We start from the raw sequence: 24554 nt of genomic DNA, 5'->3' as shown, positions 1-24554 counted from the left end.
ACACCTGTACAATATCAAGGGCACTGTGTGCATGTACCTTTATAGGAGGCTAAAGCATGTCATGTTTTTAGTGGGGGACTTTAATCTTCCAGGAGTTAACTGGGAACATTGTTCTTCTAGTGGCGAATTTAGCACTCATGTTAATTATATGCGTGAAATAATCTTATGCCACAATTTGCACCAAGTTGTCAACTTACCAACGCGAGTGCATGGTTCTTCATCATCAATGCTTGATCTTGTCTTCGTGAGCAAAACAATCGAGAATTTTTCAGTATCAATTGAACATGGAATGTCTGATCATAGGATGGTGTACTATTCGTGTCATTTAAAAAAAATGTACCGCTAAGAAGGCAAAAACTGTACTAGTGAAGGACTTCACACGTGCCAGAGACGAAAGCGTGTTAGATTACCTCGATTTACACCTAAGCAACTTTCACGGAAGCAATGTAGTAGAACTTTGGGACAAGTTCAAAAAAATCTGCACTTATTGCATCGAAAATTTCGTTCCAACGAAAACAAAGAAAACAGGAAATGAAAACCCTTGGATAACGCGTGAAGTCATTCACTTGAAAAGAAAAATAAAACGCTTAAGACGACGGAATGCCTCACCAACTACAGTACAGAACTTACAAGCTACGCTGAGCTCGTCAATTGGGCATGCCAAACGGCATTATTTCAATAACACTTTGCCGCACTTTATTCGTACGGCTCCAGAAAAATTCTGGAAATTTCTGAGCAAAAAGAACAAGGCAGTGGATCAAATAATTAAAGATGGCATTCCCGTTGTCGAAAAGCAAAGTATCGCCGAACACTTTAATGCATTCTTCCACAGTGTGTTTATTAACTCAGAAGAGCTTGCACTTCCCTTTTCACCTTTATCAAATGTATCTCCTGAATTTGTATCCGCTCAAGGTGTGCTTTCTATGATCCTTAATCTAAAAACAAAATCTACCCCAGGACCGGATAACATACCGAATGTTTTTCTGCGCCGATACGCAGAAATGCTGTCACACTTTCTGGTAATAATTTTCGGTGCGTCACTGTCCACTGCAGGCCTTCCCCCTGACTGGCGAACGGCACGTGTAGTACCCGTGCCTAAGAAGGGAGACCCCACAATGATTACTAACTACCGATCAATTTCGTTAACATCATCTTGTTGTAAGATGCTTGAACACGTCATAGCCAACTTCATCAGAGATTTTCTGGAGGATAACAATATACTTTCACCTGCGCAGCATGGTTTTCGTAAAGGATTTTCTACGGTGACACAATTAACAACGGTAATCCATTCCCTTGCGAGAATTTTAGACAAATCCGGCCAGGTGGACGTTATTTTTTTAGACTTCAGGAAAGCCTTTGACCTTGTTTCACACTCTAAGCTTATTGAAAAACTTAAAATGATTAACCTTCCTCCTTTCATTATTAACTGGGTTGCTGCGTATGTCACTGATCGTAGACAGTTTGTTAATATTGATACTTACTACTCCCATGAACTTCCAGTTACTTCCGGCGTCCCTCAGGGCAGCGTGCTAGGACCATTGTTGTTTTTAATATATATTAATGACATTGTGAGCGTTATTACTGAACCCGTCCAAATACGATTGTTTGCAGACGACTGCGTGCTGTTCAGGGAAGTGTCAAGCGAGGATGACCAGATAACTCTAAATAATAATCTACAAAATATTCTTTCCTGGTGTCATTGTTGGGATATGCAATTGAACGCTGACAAAACAGTGTATATGAAAATAACCAAGAAACTTAATAACCTTTCTTTTCCCTATGCCCTCGGGACAGAACCACTAACCGAAGTCAGCGAGTATAAATATCTTGGCGTCACACTAACAAACAGCCTAAACTGGAACACTCACATAACTAACGTATGTGGCACAGCTTTTCGGAAACTTTGCCTTCTCCGTCATAAATTGAAGCATGTCCCCGCCGAAACTAAACTTTTAGCTTATACATCATTAATAAGACCAAAACTTGAATATGCATGCGTAGTGTGGGACCCTTATACCAAAACTAACATTGACGCTCTCGAAAGAATACAGCGTAAGGCAGTCAGGTTTATTTTTTCGAAGTACCGTACAACTGATTCCCCGACAGCACTAATGAAACAACATGGAATACCGACACTGGAACTGAGAAGAAAAATTCAGCGCTTAAAATTTATGTTCCTTCTTAAAAATAACCTTCTTGCTCTGACTCCATATCCGTACATAACACTACTTACGGCATGCCGAACACGACATCGACACGATGACTCTCTAACGCCATACAGCACCAGAACTAATGTTTTTAAATATTCTTTTTTTCCTCGCACGATAACAGATTGGAACAACTTACCTCTGCCTCTTCTAACCAGCGTTGATTCAATTGAAACCTTGAATTGCTCTTGAATATTTTTCTTGTCTGCTTTTTGGTTGCCCAAACTGATCGTGTTTTTGCCTTGCTGCAAGTTTGACATTTCATTTTTGCATATTTCATTCATTGGCTTACTTCTGTTTGTTTCTGTGTGACTTTCCCAAATGAAGAGCTCGGTTTGCATTTCGTTTAGTCCTTGTTTTGCTCATGTTCTATTGCCCATAGAACAAGTGTTTTGAAATTATTTGCTATCTTCGTTCTATACGCTGATGCCAAGTGTATGCCCCTCCTGCTTGGGCCGTAAAGGCCTGCAGTATTGAATAAATAAATAAATAAATAAAAGTATTTTCCAGGTCAGCTACAATTTGTAGAGGGGGCCCTGCAGAGGGACGAAGGTGACCCTTGTCGTCCATGCGAGTGAACTCGGCTGGCTTGAGTTCGCTGTCGCTTCTTTGGTCATTAAAAGCAAACTCAGACAACCTTCACAACCTGTCTTCAAGACGCCATCTTTTTTTTTTTGCTACATAACCGTGCGGCTAACAATACGAGCGCGCATAGACGAGACGTACACATGAGCGCTCGTGTGTACTATCGCGATGGAAAGAAACGCGAACAACCCGGCGCCTACGCGCTTCGCTGTTGGAATTTTTTTCGATCGCGCTTTTGCCTGGGTGGTAAGAAAAAGACGTTACATTCATTCTAGAAAGCATTACGGACGAGTCTGGCGTCCTTTAGCTGCCACCGAAGTAAAAGCGCGATGAAAAGAAATCCGAACAGCGGAGCGCCTATAGGCTCCGCTCTGTTCGCGTTTCTTTCCATCGCCCCTTACCTATTGCCTCTACGCCCTCTAATTTTTAGCGCTGTGCTTTTAGAATGATCCACTATCAACACGCCCAAGCTTCTCCATTAGAATACTAGCCGCCTGTCACTTGATGCTACAGTGCAAGTGGAATGGTATGGCGGTATTTTCATAATTAAGTGCTGCGCCTGCTGCATCTGCATGTTACCGGCGTCTAGAATTTATCATCAAGCTCCTGCGTGCCACTGGGACAGCTTTGCTAGCCAGCATCTGCGTACAAAATGGCAATGAGGATGCCAGGCCCTAGGTTTCCCGTAGAAACTGAGTGGGAAAGGTTGTTAAACGCAAGGCAGATTACAGTATAACGAGGAGCGTCTGCTCAGGCGCTGGGTATGGGTACTGCAGCCAGAACGAAGACGCGCACAATTCTGATAAGATGCCCAGGCGGATCCTGGCTCACTCTACTTGTCATCAGGTAACTGAAACCTGCCCGTTATATTAGGTACTTCAACAGTGAGAACCCGCTAAACAGTGTCACACGCAGTCCTGAAGCTGTCGGCTTGCTTATAAAAGCCTTGCATTCCATTATTTTGGTTTCCCCATGCACTCAGGTGGGACAGAAATAAATGAGACTTGTCAACAGATGCAGAATTGGCTCCTAGAACATCAGCAGTGAGGCGCGAAAAAGCAAGTGTTGAGCTTTTCTTACTGCCCGGCCAGCACTGCGGCAGAGGCGTGGAGCTAGTAAATTGCGCGGTAGCGCCCCTTGCGGCGAGGAGAGGCGTTTTGCTTCAGCCGCTCCGCTGCCGCACGCCTCCGTTCGCGCCACTAGACCAGTATTCTAGTTCACTATAGCAACGGCTCAAGGTGCCTCCTCGGAGCACCGCCACAGCGAAATCGGAAGTTCGTGGCCAATGTAGCTTTCGCTACAAAATTATCAGACTGGCACCTAACGGGCAAATTAGTAGTCGATACTAAGAAAACTAAATACATACTGTTCCAGTCGCGAAAAAAAAACATCACTGGATTCAACTCATATTAGATTAACTATGAGTCAGAGTCGGTTTTAATTAGCCAATCTCCTTTCGTACCTTGGAGTGACCCTAGATAAACGCTTGCAAAGACATCAGATTTATTTTATTTGCGGGAAGATTGCGCCTGGTTGCTATGCCCTTCATCAGATGCGTGAATATTTTGATACTAATATTCCGCGCATTCTATACTTCACATTAATACATACTCAGCTGTCATATTGTATCGAGTCGTAGGGTTGGACACATAATACTTACCTATAGAACCCATTAGATGATCACAAAAGGGAGCACCTAGTTGTTGTTGTTAGTGGATACTTATTTATAAAATAACAATGGAAGGAAAAGATGTTGCTAGCCGTGGCATCTGCCATTGGAACCTGAAGCACCTGAGCGGCGACTAGCGGGAATAAAAGGACAGGGAGAGGAGAGGGAAAGAAAGTGGGCGCGATAGTGAGAAATGATAGGGCTAGGTGGTAATATACACTATGTACAAATAAAGAATATTGAAATAAATGCGGGATGCTGCGCCGCGCATGATTGGAGTAGTCGGTGCAGGGACCAGCAATTGCTTGGTGGGGAGGGGAAGGGGAACGGCCGGTCGCGGCCCACGCGATGTCTTCCACGCAGGCATAGATTGGGTTGCCCTGCCCAGGGCGAACGTCGCGCGCACCGTATTACCTAAATCTTGCCAACAACTTTCCCATTGCTATAAAATATCCCTACCTTGAAATGAATGAAATACTGAGTTTACACTTGCACTTGATTACTGTAACTTTTCATCATTCGTCAAGGCCCACAAGACCATTCCTGAGAGCGACTGGCTTGAGTGACAAACTGTGACTGTGCTCCTCGCCACTTCTCCGTTTCCCTTCTCAATACCCTCATCCCTCGTTCCCAGTGCAGGGTAGCTAACGGGAACTCCCTTCTGGTTAACATCCCTGCCTTTCCTCTTCCTCTTTGTATATATATATATATATATATATATATATATATATATATATATATATATATATATATATATATATATATATATATATATATATATATATATATATATATATATATATATACTTATGAAGGGAGCCAACAATCACCGAAACCAAGGTGCACAGGGGAATGTTTCAATTGTTTATGTGTTGTGCTTAGCAGTGGGATAATAACACTTAGATTAATATATCGCTGAAAGAAAATTACTCATAAAGCAGCAGACAAAACAACCATGCCGCCGGTGGGATCCGAACCCACGACGTCCGAATATGGACGAGGGGACGAGGGTCCGCGGCTATGGACGAGGGTGGCGCTGGTGAACACTCTCAAGGTTCGCTTTCACCCAAGAAACATAAATACCCACGAGAGCAGCAGATTGGACAGCGGTCGCCGTAGCTCAGTTGGTAGAGCACAGGGCGCGACAATCGGAGGTCGTGGGTTCGGATCCCACCGGCGGCATGGTTGTTTTTTCTGTGCTTTATAAGCGATGGAATAATCTAAGTATTATTTCCCACTGATAAGCACAACACATAAAAAAATTGAACATTCCCCTATGCACCTTGGTTTCGGTGACTGTTGGCTGGCTCCCTTTATAAGTTTGTCAAACGAGCCCCTCATTTCCTTTACCTTGTCTGCTAATCTCTCTCTCTCTCTCTCTCTCTCTCTCTCTCTATATATATATATATATATATATATATATATATATATATATATATATATATATATATATATATATATATGTGTGTGTGTGTGTGTGTGTGTGTGTGTGTGTGTGTGTGTGTGTGTGTGTGTGTGTGTGTGTGTGTGTGTGTGTGTGTGTGTGTGTGTGTGTGTGTGTGTGTGTGTGTGTGTGTGTGTGTGTGTGTGTGTGTGTGTGTGTGTGTGTGAAGGGAGCCAACAGTCACCGAAACCAAGGTTGGCACCTGTTGGCTCCCTTCATAAGTTTGTCAAACGGGCCCCTCATTTACTTTATCTTGTCTATATATATATATATATATATATATATATAACCTCATACCTATACCCGTATTTAATTTGTGATGTGCTGTTTCTTCGTGGTATGGCATGATATTATGCATTTTATGCATTCGTTATGATCTGTTTTAAGTGATATTATGCATTTTAGTGTTGTCTGATTTGTAAGTTTTTCTTTATATTATCTTTGACTTCTGTTCATTCGTACTGTACCGAGTGCTTAGAATTATATTTATGTTTTGCACGTTTCCTGTAAATTTCCGTATACTGATATCTCTAACTTTGACAAATGGTTGCCTGCAATTCATGTACCTTTCTCCACTGGACCCGTTATTATAAGGAAGGAAGGAAGGAAGGAAGGAAGGAAGGAAGGAAGGAAGGAAGGAAGAAAGAAAGGAAGGAGAGAGGGAGGGACGGAGGAAGGAAGGAAGGAAGGAGGGAGGGAGGAAAGAAGGAAGGAGGGAGGGAGGAATGAAGGAAGGAAGGAAGGAGGGAGGGAGGAAAGAAGGACGGAGGGAGGGAGGAATGAAGGAAGGAAGGAAGGAAGGAAGGAAGGAAGGAAGGAAGGAAGGAAGGAAGGAAGGAAGGAAGGAAGGAAGGAAGGAAGGAGGGAGGAAGGAAGGAAGGAAGGAAGGAAGGAAGAGGAGTTTTTGCGTTCAAATGACATTGACGCATGGGTTGTGATGCCCCACTTCCACAACGAGTAGGAACATGTGTTCGAAGCGCAGCAATGCAAAGTTAGCACAGCGACGACAGCGCTGTACCGAGTCGCGAGTATAATGCCACCCTTACCGTGAACCACGCCCAAGACTACCGTCAGGAGCGTGATGTCAGAGATGAAGTAGCTTGCGAACAGTGTCGAAGATATGATGGTTGCGGCAGCTAGCAGAAGTTTCTGTTCGTTGAACCAGTGGGCCAGCCCACCGTACAGGATACCTGTGCAGTGAAGACAAAACCCAAGTGAGATCATGACGATTCCTCCTTGAGGTAAAATTCTCCGCATTGAAATCGGAGCTGAACAATTTTTCGCAAGGCAGCCTAAACGCAAACATACTTCGGACTGATGAGCCCCATCGTGATCAGCCGACAAGCCCTGACAGGCGTGCGAAGTATTTCTATGCCTTAAAAAACGTTTAAAGAAGGCTCTGTTTTGTAGTTGATGCTTACTAAAAGGGCATAAGTACTACCTTCGACAAAGCATAAGAGCAATCGAGGACGCGAGGTTTTTCCTGCGTTGTCCTCATGTGCGCGACCACGGAAATACGGTCTTCACTGCGCCTTGAGCTGTGTGATTCGTTACGGACGCCCAGGTGTTTTCTGTATTGCTAACTGCGTAGCAATAATATTGCATTGTATTCGACAGGTACACACGGGGCGTAGGTGTCGCAGTAGCCGATTCCCTGTGGTCTTGCTAGACGTTCCTATTTTCTTTGACAGTGCAGCCGCTTCAATTGTTTTCTACGCTTCGTTGGACATGAGTAGGCCTTCTTCAAGTGCACGCCCCCCCCCCGTCTCTTCCCCCCTCGCAAGAAGAAAAAAGAAAGAACAGCAGTATCATTTCAAACACTAAAGCTGCAAAACTGCTCGTACTGCAGACTCTTTTACAGGGAACGCACAGCTGAGGCCGACTATACTGAGCAAGCAAGTGTACATTGTACGTCACCAGCACAAGCATGATTTGATCCCTCTTCAAAAATGAAGAATTGAAAAGAGAAAGGTCGACAAGTGTGCAAGTCAGCATGCAGATAGTGACGTTGCTTTGGGGCCACTAAAAAAAATTAAAGGCTAGGATCTGGGGAGGGTGGCGGAAGTGGCTAAACGCGGCTTAGCTATGCTCGTGTGAGCACGATACTTACGACTATGCGACGCGTAATTTTGCCGCGCATCGGGACTTGATGCGCGACTGTTGCTGAACCACGGCGTCGAGTACATGTATTGACGAATTTTGCGATCCAGAGAGGGCGCCTCAATTTGTCCAACATAACGGTGTTATGGACGACTGCATTTGGGGTCACCCTGCAGGTAAGCGCGCTTGTTTCAAAATTTCACGATAAACTCGCGCTTGTTCGTAGGTGCTGGCAACCTGGTGTGAGCCAAGCAGTCTCATTTCTCGACTGTATAAAAGAATAAACCGAGAGAAAATTCTGAGGACACACAAGACCACCTTGAAGAGTGTTACGCGATAGCGTTAGAGAGTGACATTAACCATAGTGCCATGTATTAGCGATACCAATTAATTACACGTTGCTCTCCTGTAATCTACACACTGTGACAGGCGAAGCGCTTGTACAAGGCCTCCGTTTACCCTCACTGAGCGAACATTCATCGGCGGTGTAGAGGCAGCGTGTCCGGCTCGCGACCCGAGGGTTCGATTCCAGTGCTTGACCAAACCAATTTTTCCCTTAGGTGAAATTGAAATGGTTCTGATGTCATGTCCCTCTCGTCCAATGAGGTTTTCCGAGCCGAGTCACACACTCCACGCCTGGCTTTCCGCTAAATGGAAGCCATCGCGTTCACAAGGAAGAAATCGCCTTCTGGCGTTTGAAACCATCCAATGTCAAAGCGGTGCGCTGGACGGACGACGCGCTTTGGATAGAATTTCAAATCTGTGACATCGACGGAGACGCGCCTCTTGCACAATGGGCTAATGACAAAACTAGAAGCGCAGTTTTTCGCATTACGCATTTGAGGCAAGCAAGACCCAGCGATTGTCATGCTTCTTGCGCAGGACGGGACATGGAAAAAAGTTTGTTGGTAAATGTCGCTGGAGTTTTAACTGATAAAAAAGACTGCGCCCTTTTGGTTTTTTCCCCGCTCATTTTATCAACTACGTGCTACTTTCAATATGAATATAAATGTCAAACCGTGCATACAATTGTGAAGCGAGACAAATGAGGTCGCCTTTTTGGGCGCGCTTTTTTCCATGAAGCAATTAACCACGCCCAGTGCTCTCAGTTTGTTGGAAAGCATTGGATGGAAGGAAAGTAATGAATGTAAGGTCGCTAAAATGCAGTTCTATTGGTCCAACTATATCCTATTCTTACTAACCGCTCGTGTGACTGACTTTCAGGATGCTTTGTTGGCGCAAACTCTGCGTAGACACAAGACAGGACACGGCGCGTATCTTCTTTCTTGGTCTACGTCAAATTTCGCCTCCAAAACACCATGAAAGCTTCCAATTTGACGACCTTTCTATTTTGTGTGGCTGATTTCTTCGTGTGGCAGCTAATCAGGGTATGGGACATAACAGAAATGCAAAAACAAAATATCAGAATGAAACAGAATCGGAATGAGACCACTATACCGCACCCGACGCTCCGTGGATAACGAAACACCATACCACAACACACGGAGGCCTGCCATTACAGGCAAAGTCTTACGCAAATCTATTCGCGCTTGAAATGTTGTGATCAGCCACGATTGTTAACAAAGAGCGCCTCGTATTTACATACGAACTTTTACACCGAGGAAATCATATTTTACAGGCTCGGTGCCTGATGTCAGCTGCACTCTCGCGGTCCTGCAAGCGTTCCACTACAGCGTGGAAAGTTGCTATTCCCATTTTCTCTGTGCATTGCTGGCACCAGAAAACTCACTCAGTCACACTTACCGGCTCTTCTATCTCGTTATGCTGTAGAAAAGACATTCATGTGGCCTCCTTTCTGAGATACGTTTTTGTCCGAATGTGCCGGCCAACCGCTTACGCAACGGCGTAAACAGCGTGGTTCCGTACGCTCGGAACCTTCTTAACCACTTCGCGGCGCCGCCCTGTGGCTTAGATTTCGCGAAAATAGCTGTTTAGCGTCGGCATAATTTTAGAACATTTTTTATCACTCAAAGGTGTACTCAGAGGAAAAAAGGTCTGTGGGTATAAGAGTGTATGTGTGTGTGTGTGTGTGTGGGGGGGGGGGTGTTGAGGAAGAAGGGTGAGAAGCTCCCCCCCCCCCCCCCTCCCACTACCTCCCATCAATATCACATTTATTTTCTTCCGACATCACTAGCTGTTAAAAAAATTGGCTGGGGCTTAGCTAAGGTTAAGCCTGGATATCTCTAAGCGAAAAGGTTCGGTGATGCTTATGGCTTGGCTTATGGTTATACTTTATGATTTAGCGTATGGTTATGCCTACGGTTTAGCTTATGGTTATGCTTTATGATTTAGCCTATGGATATGCTTACGGTTTAACTTATGAATATGCTTTATGATTTAGCCTATATATATGCTTACGGGTTAATTTTGCTGCGTCGTTTAGCGAGACGTTCTTCTCGTTGTTCGGGTGTCTTGGACGCTCGTTGAGCTTCCAGCCTTTCATTTCTTCGCTCCTTTTCAGCCAACTCCCGTGGTAGCACTTCTGTATCGGTAGTATCACTCTCTTCTCCTTCCATGTTGAATGCGCACGCCTATTCTCTGGCAAGCGGTTATATAGTCGTCCTCCGCGATAAACACGCGCTTGCGGCGAACGTCAAACGATGACGCATAGCGCGTGGCAGTGGCCACCTGCGCAGCGCGTGACGTCACTCGGTTTCACGGTCAGACGACGGAGTCAGCGCGCGGTGGCTACGACGGCTGCGGCAGCAGCGACCACCTGCGCTCCGCGTGACGTCACTCGGTTTCGCGCAGGCGCAGCTGTGGCAAATCTGTAGTGTGGCTTACGCGAAGCCCGGTGTTGACGAGCCTAGTGAAGCTTTTCGCTTCAAAACAGCTCAGCCTGCCATCCACCCCCCCCCCCCCCTCCCTCCGAAATAGTCATATTTACTGTTGGATCTATTTCACCTTATATTGACGCCAGCGCACGGGAAGACGAACGCGCCTATCAAGAAGAGAACGAAGTGTTAAGGAAGCGCTCTCGTTCAGGGACTACGCCGCTACTGACTCTCGGTCACTTAACGCCGTTGCTGACTCTACGCCAACGCCAACGTGACATCTGGTGGAGGTGATGGGTACGTTGTTCATGTACCGTACCCCCCTTCAAGCCGCAGTTCAAGCCCCGGAGAAATTCCTAAGGTAGACACGCCAGTCCACTAAGGCAGTCGCCGATTGTAAGGCCTATCTCCCGAATTCGGACTACTCCCTTCTAATCCATCCCGAAGGGCTCCCACAATGAATACCAACCCAGCTACAGTTCCGCCGGTCCTGCTCCACCACCAGCGTGAGCCACCGCATTTCCACGGCCAACCCCACGAGGACGCCGAAGACTGGCTGGACCAGTTCGATCGGGTGGCCATCTACAATGGCTGGGGCGCTGACTGCAAGATGCGTCATGTTTATTTCGCCCTTGAAGACTACGCGAGGACCTGGTTTATCAACAACGAATCTGGCCTTCGAACGTGGGATACGTTCAAATTCGAGTTTCTCCAAGTGTCCTAGGACAGCACATTACGAAAGGAGAAGGCTGATCTGCTTTTGCGTGCCCGACATCAACTCCCCAACGAGAGTGTGACGGTACACGTCGAAGAAATGAAGCGACTCTTCCGACGTGCGGACCCAAGCATGTCGGAGGAAAGGAAGGTAAGCTTCCTGATGAAAGGGGTTAAGGAGCAGCTGTTCGCCGGCCTGGTTCGATGTCCTCCAGTGACTGTAACTGACTTCATAAAGGAGGCGAGCTCCATCGAGAAGTCTCTTGACATGAGGGCCCAACAGTACGACCGCCCAACACCATCGATGCACACGGCCACTGTGGAGGGAGGCACGATGAACTCGGCAGAATCTCTACGTGAGATAATTCGGTCTATTGTGCGCGAAGAACTGGCGAAGCTCTTTCCGGCAAAGGTACAGCCTCAGGTTGCCACACTTGCTGATGTTGTTCGCGAGGAGGTGCAACAAGCTTTAAGTACGAGCACACCACTACCTCTCCCAGACCCGGTACAGCCGCAGCACCCTGATCTCAGCTACGCCGCCGTCACACGTCGTTTTATTCCGTTCCAGCCGAACCCACGTTACGATGCACCTGCCTCCGCCGCTATGCGGAGTCAACCTCTCCAGCTGAATTCTACACGGCGCCTAGGACGACGCAGAACGGATATCTGAAGAGCACCAGACAATCAGCCGCTGTGCTACCATTGCGGTGAGGCTGGGCATGTTTGGCGCCGCTGCCCATACAAGGAGATGGGTCTTCGAGGATTCCCCGTCAGTTGTCCTCGTCCGACGTGTGGAGAACGACCGCAGGAAATCGCGGACTACATCTTGCAAGCGGGCTCAACATAGCGTCGCTTCTCTCGATCACCATCTCCTCGTCGCTACAGTTCTCCAGGAGGAGACCAGTCTCGGAGTTCCCGTAGGGGAAACTAGATGCAGCAGTCTCTGGAGGTGCGGCTGCTCAACGACAAAATGTGCAAGATCCTCCATCGCCGCAAGACAGTTCCAGTTCACACACAACGCCGACTGCTCTAGCCGTACCGACGACTCATCAGACAAAGTGCCTCAACACAAGCCGATGTCCTCACGTACCTCTCCGTGGCCACGATGCCTTTCCTCAATGCCGGACTCCTTCGACGCACTGCAGCCGAGACCGAATGCCTCGACATCCCCAAAGTAAGACGCTAGCAACAGCCGACTTAGAGATTTCGGTCGAGTGCGCCGATGTAACCGCGCTGGTGGATACTGGCGCCGATTATTCTGTGCTCAGTGGAAAATTTGCGGCCGCACTGAAAAAGGTCACAACCACTTGGGACGGCCCACAGATGCATACTGCAGGGGGCCATTTGATCACGCCAACAGGAACATGCACGTCGCGGGTAACCGTGCAAGGCCAAACATTTCTGGCAACTTTCATAGTGCTAGCCGAGCGCTCTCGGGACGTCATACTCGGCATAGACTTTCTGACTGAAAACGGTGCCGTCATTGATCTGCAATCGCATTCCGTCAAGTTCTCGACCGAGAAGGCCATATCCGTCGATATTGTTCTCCCAGCGGCGCTGCACATTCTAGACGAACACGTGACCGTGCCTACACGTTCCAGTGTAATGGTAACCGTCGGCTCAAAGAACATACGGCAAATTGACGGTGTCGTGGAAAGCAAGCAATAGTTGCTTCTGGACAGAGGACTTTCCGTCGCCAGGGCGGTTGTCTTCCTAGAAGATAGCAAGGTGAACGTTCTTCTCACAAATTTCAGCAACGAACACCAGTACCTTAACAAGGGGACGACTGTGGCATATATTGACGCTCTTAGTGAAACTAGGTGTGTGCACAGTTTAACGACTGCTTCAACGACTGAGCCTGATAGACCTCCTGGTGTTCAGTACGACATTAACCCAACCCTGCCGCTCGAGCAGTGCGACAAAGTGCGCGAACTGCTAGATCGCTACCGTGGTGCCTTCGCGTCGTCGTCACGCGTCGGGAGGACGCATCTTGCGAAACATCGCATAATTACTGATGAAAATGTTCCACCACTCCGGCAGTCACCTTATCGAGTGTCCACTAAAGAACGTGAGGCTATCAGCACTCAAGTGAAAGAAATGCTCGCCAATGACGTTATTCGACCTTCTAGGAGCCCGTGGGCGGCTCCTGTCGTGCTTGTGAACAAGAAGGACGGCACCTTACGATTCTGTGTTGACTACCGTCGGTTAAACAACATCACCAAAAAGTATGTGTACCCGCTACCCAGAATTGACGATGCCTTGGATCGCTTATGCAACACCAGATATTTGTCCTCCATGGACCTGAAGGCTGGATATTGGCAAATTGAGGTAGACGAGAGGGACCGCGAAAAAACGGCATTCATCACTCCAGACGGCCTGTACGAGTTCCAGGTGATGCCATTTGGTCTTTGTTCTGCACGCGCGACATTCCAAAGGCTCATGGATAACGTTCTTGCGGCTTTGAAGTGGCGAACTTGTCTGGTCTGCCTGGACGACGTCATCGTTTTTGCCCCGTCTTTCGAGGAGCACCTGCGTCGCCTCGAAGAAGTATTGCAGGCCATAACGTCATCAGGCCTTACACTAAAAGCCGAAAAATGCCATTTTGCATATGAAGAGTTAAAGTTTTTAGGCCATGTCGTGAACTACGAAGGAGTCCTTCCAGATCCCGAGAAAACATCCGCCATTGCCAATTTTCCACCGCCGCGTGATCAGAAGGAAGTTCGTCGATTCCTCGGACTATGCGCGTATTACCGCCGCTTCGTGGATAATTTCTGTAACATCGCCTCACCCCTTACTGAACTGAAAAAGGCGCGTGTGCCGTTCAGGTGGGAACCACCACAGCAGATGGCATTTCAAGAGCTTCAACGCCGCCTGCAGTCACCCCCTGCGCTGGCGCACTTTGGTGAACTTGCAGACACCAGGGTCCATACTGATGCAAGCAACGTTGGTTTGGGCGCTGTCCTAGTTCAAGTTCGGCGGGACCAACCACGTGTCATCGCCTATGCGAGCCGCGCACTATCGAAGACAGAAGCCAACTACTCTGCCACTGAAAAAGAATGCCTCGCCATCGTGTGGGCAGTTTCGAAGTTCAGACCATACCTTTATGGCCGCTCTTTCAAAGTAGTGACCGATCATCACGCACTATGCTGGCGTACCAACCTCAAGGATCCCTCCGGGCGACTCGCACGATGGAGCCTTCTACTCCAAGAGTTCGACATCACCGTCATTTACAAATCCGGTCACACACACGCAAACGCCGGCTGCTTATCTCATGCTCCCGTGCATGCAGCTCCGGACGACGCTGCTGATGACGATGAAGTCTTCTTGAATGCAATACATGCCAACGATGTCATTCGTTATCTTGAAGGTACCAGCAGGAGAGTTCTTAAAGCCTTCAGGTGAGCTTTGTCGTCTCTCTGCATACGAAACGGTGTTCTCTTCAATAAGAATTTCGCCGCGAACAGTAGGCAATACTTGCTGGTCGTCCCTGTGAACCTACGCGACGAAATTCTTCACGCCTGCCATGACGGACCAGCTTCCGGCCACCTTGGTGTTACTTGAACACAAGCTAGGATTCAAGACAAGTACTACTGGCCTCGCCTGGGCCCTGACGTTGCGCATTATGTCCGCACCTGCCGGGATTGCCAGCGCCGCAAAGTTCCGCCCGTGAAGCCCGCCGGATTCCTCAAGCCAATTGAGCCGCCTTCGCAAGTGTTTCAACAAGTCGGCATGGACTTGCTCGGGCCCTTTCCTACATCAGACTCCGGAAAAAGGTGGATAATAGTAGCCATTGATTATCTCACACGTTATGCGGAGACAGTATCTCTTTAAAGTAGCACCGCCACCGAAGTAGCCCAGTTCTTTGTTACTCAGATCGTCTTACGTCATGGTGCTCCACAAGTTTTAATTACGGACAGAGGGGCTGCCTTTACCTCTGAGCTCCTGCACCATATTCTAATTTTCAGTCACACCAGTCACCGTCCAACGACTTCTTATCATCCCCAAACTAACGGACTGACGGAACGTCTAAACAAGACGCTTGCGGACATGCTTTCAATGTACGTGGAACATAAAACCTGGGACGACGTCCTACCCTACGTCACGTTCGCATACAATACAGCCGTGCCGGAAACAACCAACATGACACCATTTGGCCTAGTTTATGGACTTCAGGTCAAGACAACACTCGATGCCATGCTTCCTCATGTCGACGATCATCCAAATGACAACGTTGCGTCTTTCTTACAACGCGCCGAAGCTGCCCGCCAACTCGCAGGGGTTCGAATTCAGGACCAACAGGGCCAGGACGCACAACGCTACAACCTACGGAGGCGGCATGTGGAATACCACCCAGTTGACCTCGTCTGGGTTTGGTGTCCAATCCGACGACGCGGACTGAGTGGGAAGCTCTTGCGCCGCTAGTTCGGTCCTTACCGAATTGTGCGACGCCTTGAAGCCCTCAATTATGAAGTCGTCCCTCATGAGACTCAACAATCTCGATGCCACCACCGGCCCGAGGTGGTCCACGTGGTTCACCTGAAGCCCTACTACGCAAGGACACCACCCTAGCTCTTCTCGAGACCCCCTGCTCTCTTTTCAGCATCGGGTCGATGCTTTCGGAGGAGGGGGATAATGACGCCAGCGCTCGGGAAGACGAACGCGCCGATCAAGAAGAGACCGAAGTGTTGAGGAAGCGCTCTCGTCCAGGGCTACGCCGCGACTGACTCTCGGTCGCTTAACGCCGTTGCTGACTCTACGCCAACGCCAACGTGACAATATTAAGAGAATCTTGTAAGCAACATTAACACGACACAGGCCGTATTCAAAAACCCACACATATTTACGCATGCATAATTCCTCAACACGCTGCGCGCCAGGCAACCGACATCAAAGCAACATCAATATTTAAATCCATCGTTCATCGGATATGAAAGAAGGGTTGTAAAGAAACGAGAAAAACAAAAACAAAGTATAACAGCAAGACTGAATCAAGCGTAAAGGCAAGTCGCCGGAGCGCAGCAGTGTAAACCGTACCAACACATGAGGAACATAAAACGCGGGTATCTATATAGGCAGTCACGAGTGAGCGGTAACGCCACTAGTTTCCGTAAGCTAAACAGACGTAAGCGTTCATGGATAATGATTCGCCGATTCAGACCCGCCAGTGCATGGCGGAGTTGCACCGATTCTTCAGCAGCTCTCTTTCGGCCTCTCGCGCAGCTCGATTGTTTGCCGGAGTGTACACGGAGCGAGGCGGGTAGGCGTCCGTCACCCGGCGTACTCTAGGGGCGGCTGTTAACGTCGCACGAGCTGAGCAAGCGCCTGCTGTTTTCCAAGCGAAGTGCTGCCTTGCAGCCACCGACAGCGGCGGGCCTGACGCAAACTGCTTTTTTTGAACGCGGGTTACCGTCCTTGAAATCACTTAAGCGCACTGCGTAGGCTGAAACTGGAAAAAAAAGCATCGCATTTTAGTTTTTATAACCTCCTCGAACGCCGAAACCGTCTTGAGCGTTATTCGGTGTCTCGCATGTTTTGCTGCCCTTTAGTACCGCCAGAACAGCCCGCTATGCGAAACCAAGTGGCGAGAGGGCACGCCTGATTTCAACTGCAGCCTGCCCCCATTCCCATTCTGCCGATGTCGACAACAAAGCTGAGCTCCTATAACAGCAGTAAGGCGAATGCGAAGCGTACATGGTATGATTTTATGAACGTTGGCCCGATTTGCTCTGTGCTGTGCAAGGCACGATTTCTTTACTCTTGCGCGGCAATTTCGAGAGTTTTTTTTTTTCGTTGGGGGAGACAGAAAGAAAACGTGTATAGGCTGCGGGGGCCGCGTATTTCCACATGTTCGCAACGGACGGCGACACCTCCCACGGCCTGTGCTCCAAATAGCCCGACTCCTGGTACGTGCTCGAGAGCCGGACGACGAGCGAGCCTTTCGAGCGCAAACACTCGCCCGAATGAGTTCTTCGCGCCATAAAGTCTGTTTTCCGCGACCCAACTGAGCCAGAGCGTTCCAACAGGTGTTTCCAGAGGCCAATCAAAAATGGCAACGAGTAATTCAACCTCGGCGTTTGGGAGCGTGCACCAAAGATTGCCTTCCATAGAAAGAATGCTTGTCCCCCATTCACCATTTTAGACCCAGCGTGATACCAGTTGGTGGCATCCCAAGACACTTGGGGCATAACCGGGTAGCTGCATTGTGAATTGGTTGTGTGACGTGGATCGTCGTCGAAAATGCTTTCTGGTAGGGATGCAGAACAGCTCACAAAGGAGGCCGCGGAAGCAAACTGAGGAGCAAAAAGTAAAATTGGCACTCGTACTGACTACACGGCTGGTAGCTACTGGACAGTTAAAAACATGCATTATGAAATATCCGATTTTGTTACATTTCACCCATTATTATGAAAACAAGAAAAGACAGATAGTAATTTTTTCTAGCTTTATCAACTCAGAGATGCAAGCATACAAACTACAATGGTACATAACTGCGCTTTAGTTATTTTTTTCTAGAAACATATACTGAGCGGGTGTTTTTTCTGCAAAGTTTTATTTTAAGAAAACGGAAAAAAAAGGTTCCGGAATACAATTACCAAACTGTATATTTGTTTCAAGCGATGCTTCTAGTTCAGTTAACAGCAGATACAGCGGGAATAAAGTAAAACAATCTCTAATGAGTTTTGTTTTTTAGTTGATAAAAAACGGGTCTTTGTACATGAGAGTAATTATGTATACTACAAGTAGAAGGCGTTTAAAACACGAAAGAAACCTTCACGCATGACTTTCATGGGTGGGTTCTAAAAAGAACTCACGCGCAATTTGCTGTAATGTGCGGAATTAAGCACGTTGATCTTGGTGGACGTGTCGGGTGAGGTAAGCTGATAAGTTTTACGGGGGCTGTATATTTTGTGGTAAAATAGCCTAACATAAACTGCTATATGATGCCGGTTAGAGGCGGCACGTGTGTAACTCTATAGGAGCTCTTATTTGATAGTGAACTGCACAAGGCACTCCTTAAGAAATTACCCTTTCAAAATTCATAGCTTATCATGATGCCACCTTGCTGTATACAACTTACTGAAAACACACTCAGTGGCATGGTATGGTATACTATTTAGGTTTATGGGTGTTTAACGTCCCAAAGCGACTCAGGCTATGAGGGACGCCGTAGTGAAGGGCTCGGGAAATTTCAACCACCTGGGGTTTTTTAACGTACACTGACATCGCACAGTACACGGGCCTCTAGAATTTCGACTCCATCGAAATGCGAACGCCGCGGTCGGGATCGAACTCGCGTCTTTCGGGTCAGCAGCAGAGCACATAACCACTGAGCCACCACGGCGGCTGATATGATATATGGTATGGTATGGCTTGGTATGGTATGTCTTGGTATGGTATGTTGGTATGGTATGGTGTGGTGTGGTATGTGACGTTCAACAGTTATGAGCGACGCCGTAGCGAATGGCTCAGAATTGCGGCCAGTTTATAAAATCTAAGCGTGTACTAATTAATCGCTTGTGCAGAAAAGCTGCGTACGGAAATTCTGTGCTACGCCGTTTTATAGCTCGTTTTTCGCTTTTTTTTTGGGGGGGGGGGGAATGCTACAATCAATCAATCAATCAATCAATCAATCAAGACAATTAGCTTGTTTAGTAGCCATGCCTGCCGTCACTTCTTAAGCAAGTGACCTGCCTTTAGAGTAATGCTTTTTTACTATAGGAAGCTCGAGCTTTCAGGAATATACTTTATTTCGGATGATGACGCCTTCCAACTAGACTGCTGCTCGACTGACGCAGGTAGCTGCCCCTTTCAAAGCCAGACCTTTACTTCAAGCTTGTAGTCCAGGCTGTAGCTGAACACGGCCGCAGCCGCGGATGCGTTCAGCCTGGACCGAAACGGTGCCGGCTTCGGAACGGCCGTTGTCGGCTGTAACAACTCCCCCTCGACGAACGCACCTGGCTTGCGAAAATCTTAAATTTTTCACAATTCACGAATGATGACAATTAGTACGCCATCCTCCTTGCCACGACGCAAAGAGCCAGCAAATTTGTTACGCGTCAGCAGGTCTTTTAGCTTATCGCGCCTATGCGCGCAAGCGTTTTTTTTAAATTTTCAACGGAAGAAAACGCTTGCGATAGGTACGCGAATTCTCCGCCGGCAACTCGATTGTAACGCAGGAAAATTTTAATAAGCCATTTAGTAAGTCATTAAATCGCAATAATTGCCCTTGGGCCATCATACGTATACACTGTAGTCTCGGAAGCGATCAGGAGCCAAGCTTTCGTTAGATTCTTGTCGCGAGCACGTGCTTGGAACAGATTGTGTGGTCAGAATTGGCACACCATTGGCCTTTAGTTATGCAGACAGGCAAGCGCTTCGCCTGCGTCAGCGTCGACGCGACGTGTACGAGAGCAGCATGCAAATAATACACGCGCGCGATGCCGTATCGCGACCGGCTGGAGATGATAGCGACTTTTCACCACAAGAAGAAAAACTTAAAGGAAACGGCGGTGGCTGGCTCGCCTTCGTCGGATGGAAAAGAGGCCCATTGCCGCTTCTTTCGGCTGTGTGGATGGCTAGCCCTTTGAGCTATAGGCGGTGCGTGCAAGGAGAGGTTAGCTTTATTTCTTTGTAAACGGCCGAACTGAGCAATGTGTATATGGCATATTTCACAATGAATATTTCGATCTCACGCTGTGTGTAGTATTGCAAGTAAAAAAAAAAGAAGTCCGGCAATCACTTTCCTCAGACTCATTCCCCAAATACACAGGAAGCTAATTATGCAACGCAGTTGAATTTTTAGTGCAACCTTAAACTGAATTTCGGAGCGTTTCATCGTTAATATCCACACTTCACGTAACTACGATGCACAGGCGCGATGAGGCAAACATGAGTGGTTGCCTGATAAAATATGCTCTCTATTCGAAACAAGAAAGAAAAAAATTGGAGGGGCCAGTTAAGCTCCGCCTAAAGGGTATGCGACGCGATAGCGTTAATGAGTAAATGGCCATAAGTGCGCAATTGGTCATTCCAAACTTTGCATTCATAGATCTCTGGGATTCTCATACCGCTCCTTGCTCAATGGTGCACCGGTTAAGAGATGCGGCGCTACAATGCAATGGTAGATGCTGCCACTGTGAAAACTTGTGCTTGTGCAGCTTGTGCGACCCAAGTTGCTCTTTCCGAGCAACCTCTCGCGATCAATAATTAATTTAACTGCCACGGTGGTCAGTTTGCACACAATCCGGCGAAAAGGTTGTGATGATGCCACAAGGAAACGTGACCTAGGTGACGCACCCAGGTTGCTTTTCCGTGGGGTGGCCACCTTAGGCGCCCTACGCCATGTTATTTTTCTCTCACAACGCCGACAACACCGACAACGCCGGATTTTCGACACTAACGGAGCATTAACGCTGTTGCGCTAAAGAATGACGGTATGACTATGCTTTTTCGATAACGCATTTCACCAGTGCAGCTATCGCATGCTTTTGTGCGCTGTGCTTTGCGGCGCGAACTGCTTGGGTTCATCGTACCCGTCCCTTGCGCCGTACGACCACTGTTTTAGCCTGTTCTGACTTCTTTCCCCTACTTGGGGGTGGGCTTGCTGTTCAACCAACCAGAAGCGTCGAGTAGACGCACGATCTGAAATCGAGGAGCGTGCTTGGTCGGCTGAATGATCGCGGTGACGTCACGATGCAGGGTCGCATGATGAGACTTTCAACGCCATCTGCAACGAATACAGCAGGAATGACCTACTAACAGCTGCGCTTTGACTTCACTCAGTGTTCAGAAGGAACTGCAGTGTTCGCTTACTTGAATATATATCGAAGTGCTTCGGAAGGAATCAAACACAGAAGACTGCACAAACACTGACCCGCCGCGATGGCTTAGTGGCTACGGTGTTCGGCTGCTGAGCCCCATGGTTCGAGGGATCGCATCCTGACCTCGGCGGCCGCGTTTCCATGAATGCGAACGCAATGCGCCCCTGTATTATACGACGTCAGTGCACGCTGAAGAACCACAGTAGGTTGAAAGCAATCTGGAGCTCACCACTATAGCGTCCCTCATAACCACACCTGCAGCTTCGGGAGGACGCTACACACCGCATAGAACATTACAGAAAAAAAACCCATCACCAAGAACAAAAAATAGCGAGCAATATATGCCAGAACTGAAATAGTTCGCATGTTTGTTCTCTTCCTGTGTTCAAATCGTCGAAGGATATTTTACTAGGTCTAGGCATTTACTACTACTAGGCATTTACAAGGTCTTCCATGGCAAAATAACAGTGGAGCAATTATGATTATTTCGCTGACTTCTCGAGGCGACAGTGAGCTCTGAAACTTTTGAGCCACATTCACTGTGCTTACGCTTTCTTAACAGGCACGCAGTTCATGCGGTCAAGGACAGAAAGTGACAGACTTGGTTGCGGTTTAACGCTCGATTCTGTATGTTCATTTGATCTTCATATATACACATGATATCACAAGTAAAGCACCTTTGCTCCGCACGCTGCTCAACTTCAGTTCACGGAATTTTTCTAGGCACATGATCGTTGCGATTTAAAATAATCCACTTGCCTTCGTTCCATAAGTATGATGAATTCGCTTCGAAGTCTGTAAACCACTTTTCGCGCGCGCCAGCCGCTGGAGGCTAGCCGTTGCTGTCTCTGAATCCCAAGGCCAGCAGCCCACCACTGGTGGACTATTTCTCTACGCCGGCATTTTCGTCCTCAGCCTCATTCTTTCTCGACAAGTCTCTTAATTGGTACTTTAATGACAGGGACAGCTGCACGCAAAGCCTCCATGCCCAACACACTCTGCGCAAGTTCACCATTACGTGTACAATATAAGGGTGTAACTTCAGTCCGGCGTCCGAATATCTGATCTAACGCGCATTCTTTTCAACTCTGATTTGTGTACGCGGCTGCTACAAACACCATTTCCCCAACCTTTGCCAAGGCTCTGTTTATATCCACCTCCTTCATCAAGATTAATATGTTCGGTCTTTTCCATCGCGCTCATCTTAACACGACGAGAAATTACTCCGGCTCGCCATATAATGGAAATACATTAATCTATATTTATAATCAATGCTTTGAATCTGTTTGCCTTTCTTCTTCTCCTATGCCTCCACGCTGTTTTAATCTATTCAAGATTAACTGTTGGCACTCACTCTCCTTCATTATCGTAGCTTCTGAAGTACACAGCAGTGCTGTTGCCGCTTGCCATTCATTACACAGTAGCGTAGGCGTGCAGGTACACGAGGTTCAACGTTAATCCTCAAAAGCAGCAGCGAGGCGAGCACATATAAAGAGCCAAATTCCTTCGTTTCGGCTGACAGTTTTGGACTTAGTGTCTGAAGGGCGTTCAGAATCGCTTTTTATCAGTTTGCTCGGTTGAATTCATTGTGACCACACTGAGTTTTTTTCACATCTGGCGTACTTGCAGTACATTTGTCACGAGTTGAGCTAATGATTTATATTTTATTAGGTCGAACATTTTTTTTAGGTAATACGCGCTAGGGGCGGAAAATTATATCGGTGAGTGCCTGTCCGACACCGGGCGGCACATAATCTGTAACTACACTTTTAGATTTATTGCGAGGAAACTTTGTGTTCTGGGAACGCCATGTCACCCGAATAAGCAACAACTTACGCGATACGATTGACTGCATCACTTTCAGTCATTTCTGCACTGATAAAATTAGATTATACAATTCGTGTCACGTTAATAATACATCAATTGTTCCGTCATTAGGCGCATTTCAGTATTTCAGTTATTTATGTTCATTGCATTCCACACAGACAGACTCGGATTAGTTGGGCCGCTGCCTTCATCAAGCCCGTGAGGAATGTCTTTCAACCGCTCCCTCGTGCGTTCTGGCTGTTCGCATGGTGCATTCACAGCTAAGGCGAATAAACGCATGTGCGTCACAGTGGCCGCTGAAGATTAAGTGCGCGGGAACTGCCGGCAGGCGGCGCTTTCTGCGGCAGAATGCGATCGAATGCCGGTGAAAACGCATGTTTTGCTTCGTTCGCCCTGTCACTTCGGCCTTATAATCCTGCGGTCGTTTTGTTAATGAAGCAGCCGAGAGACCCCAACACACTAGTTCTCCCGCATTTCCTCCTGTGTTTCGAGGAAAACAGGGTTTTTTCCTTTTTCCTTCGTTCAGTTTCATTTCGACACGAGCATTGCTGATGCGCGGGAGCAACGCCAAGCGTCACCGCAGCAGCGCTACTCGGGGGGGGGGGGGGGGGGGGGGGTTCGCTGTGCTCGACGTCATCCTGACAAGGTGAATTACGGTTCGGCGCTGTTCGCCAGCGTGCCACACCGGCAAGTATTGCCGGGAAAATTCGACTCACGCGGTTCAAGGTGAGGGTGACCCTCCACTCTCCATAATAATGCCCGCCCCCGGTCGTCTTGTTATTGCCGCCGCCAAGTCCCGTGGCGTAACCGCATCGCGCGAACGGAAAGGAGGCGAGCAAGGCGCTTACAAGATTACAACTTAGATGAGCCAATTCGCGAGGAAAAATTCGTTATTGCATGGCGCTATGAGTTTGCACCCAGAGCGACGGCGGCAATAGTGTTACGCGGCCTTTCTTGAAGATGCTCGATGAGGGACAGAAACTTTCAGAGCACAGGGGGCGTTAGTGCGCGCGCTTTAGCAGTCGTTGTTCCTCTTGGGACGTAGGAGTCGTGGACGTAAACATGGCCATTAACAACAGCATCTGCTACGTGTTCCATTAGGGTAAGACGCTAGAGTCGCCACGCGCCTTGCCTTAACAACTGCCCGCTTTCGTGGAGCGTGTAAAGGGTCTTTAACATTCCTCCTGCCGTTTTATGGCTGCCAGTTCCGAGCTCGCAACTATCGGCATCTGCCGAGAGTGACTATAGCCATGCTGCTGCGCAGTGCTTTAGGCGCAGTGGGGTTCCATCTTCAGTGGTAAAGCACGCTCAGGCACACTGCACTCGCACATTCCGTATCAAATTACGACAGAGCGAAATAAGTTTGGTGATTGGAAGGGCAAATTGGTCGGC

The 24554-nt window shown here is 47.9% G+C and overlaps 1 protein-coding gene across 5 annotated transcripts in view; it reads right to left on the bottom strand.

Annotated features, from left to right (window-relative positions):
• Positions 1-24554, bottom strand: part of LOC144115623 (monocarboxylate transporter 12-B-like) — a 64544-nt gene that overhangs the window by 18286 nt on the left and 21704 nt on the right. For all 5 annotated transcript variants that reach the window (XM_077650047.1, XM_077650044.1, XM_077650046.1 and 2 more), the window contains exon 3: positions 6952-7095. In XM_077650047.1, coding sequence (XP_077506173.1) covers positions 6952-7095 — 144 coding nt within the window. The remainder of the gene's footprint in view (positions 1-6951; positions 7096-24554) is intronic.

The sequence above is a fragment of the Amblyomma americanum genome, chromosome 1 (assembly GCF_052857255.1).
Source record: "Amblyomma americanum isolate KBUSLIRL-KWMA chromosome 1, ASM5285725v1, whole genome shotgun sequence".
Lineage (NCBI taxonomy): Eukaryota > Metazoa > Arthropoda > Arachnida > Ixodida > Ixodidae > Amblyomma > Amblyomma americanum.
The sequence above is the reverse complement of the archived record's forward strand: the minus strand, read 5'-3'. Positions and strand labels throughout refer to the sequence as shown.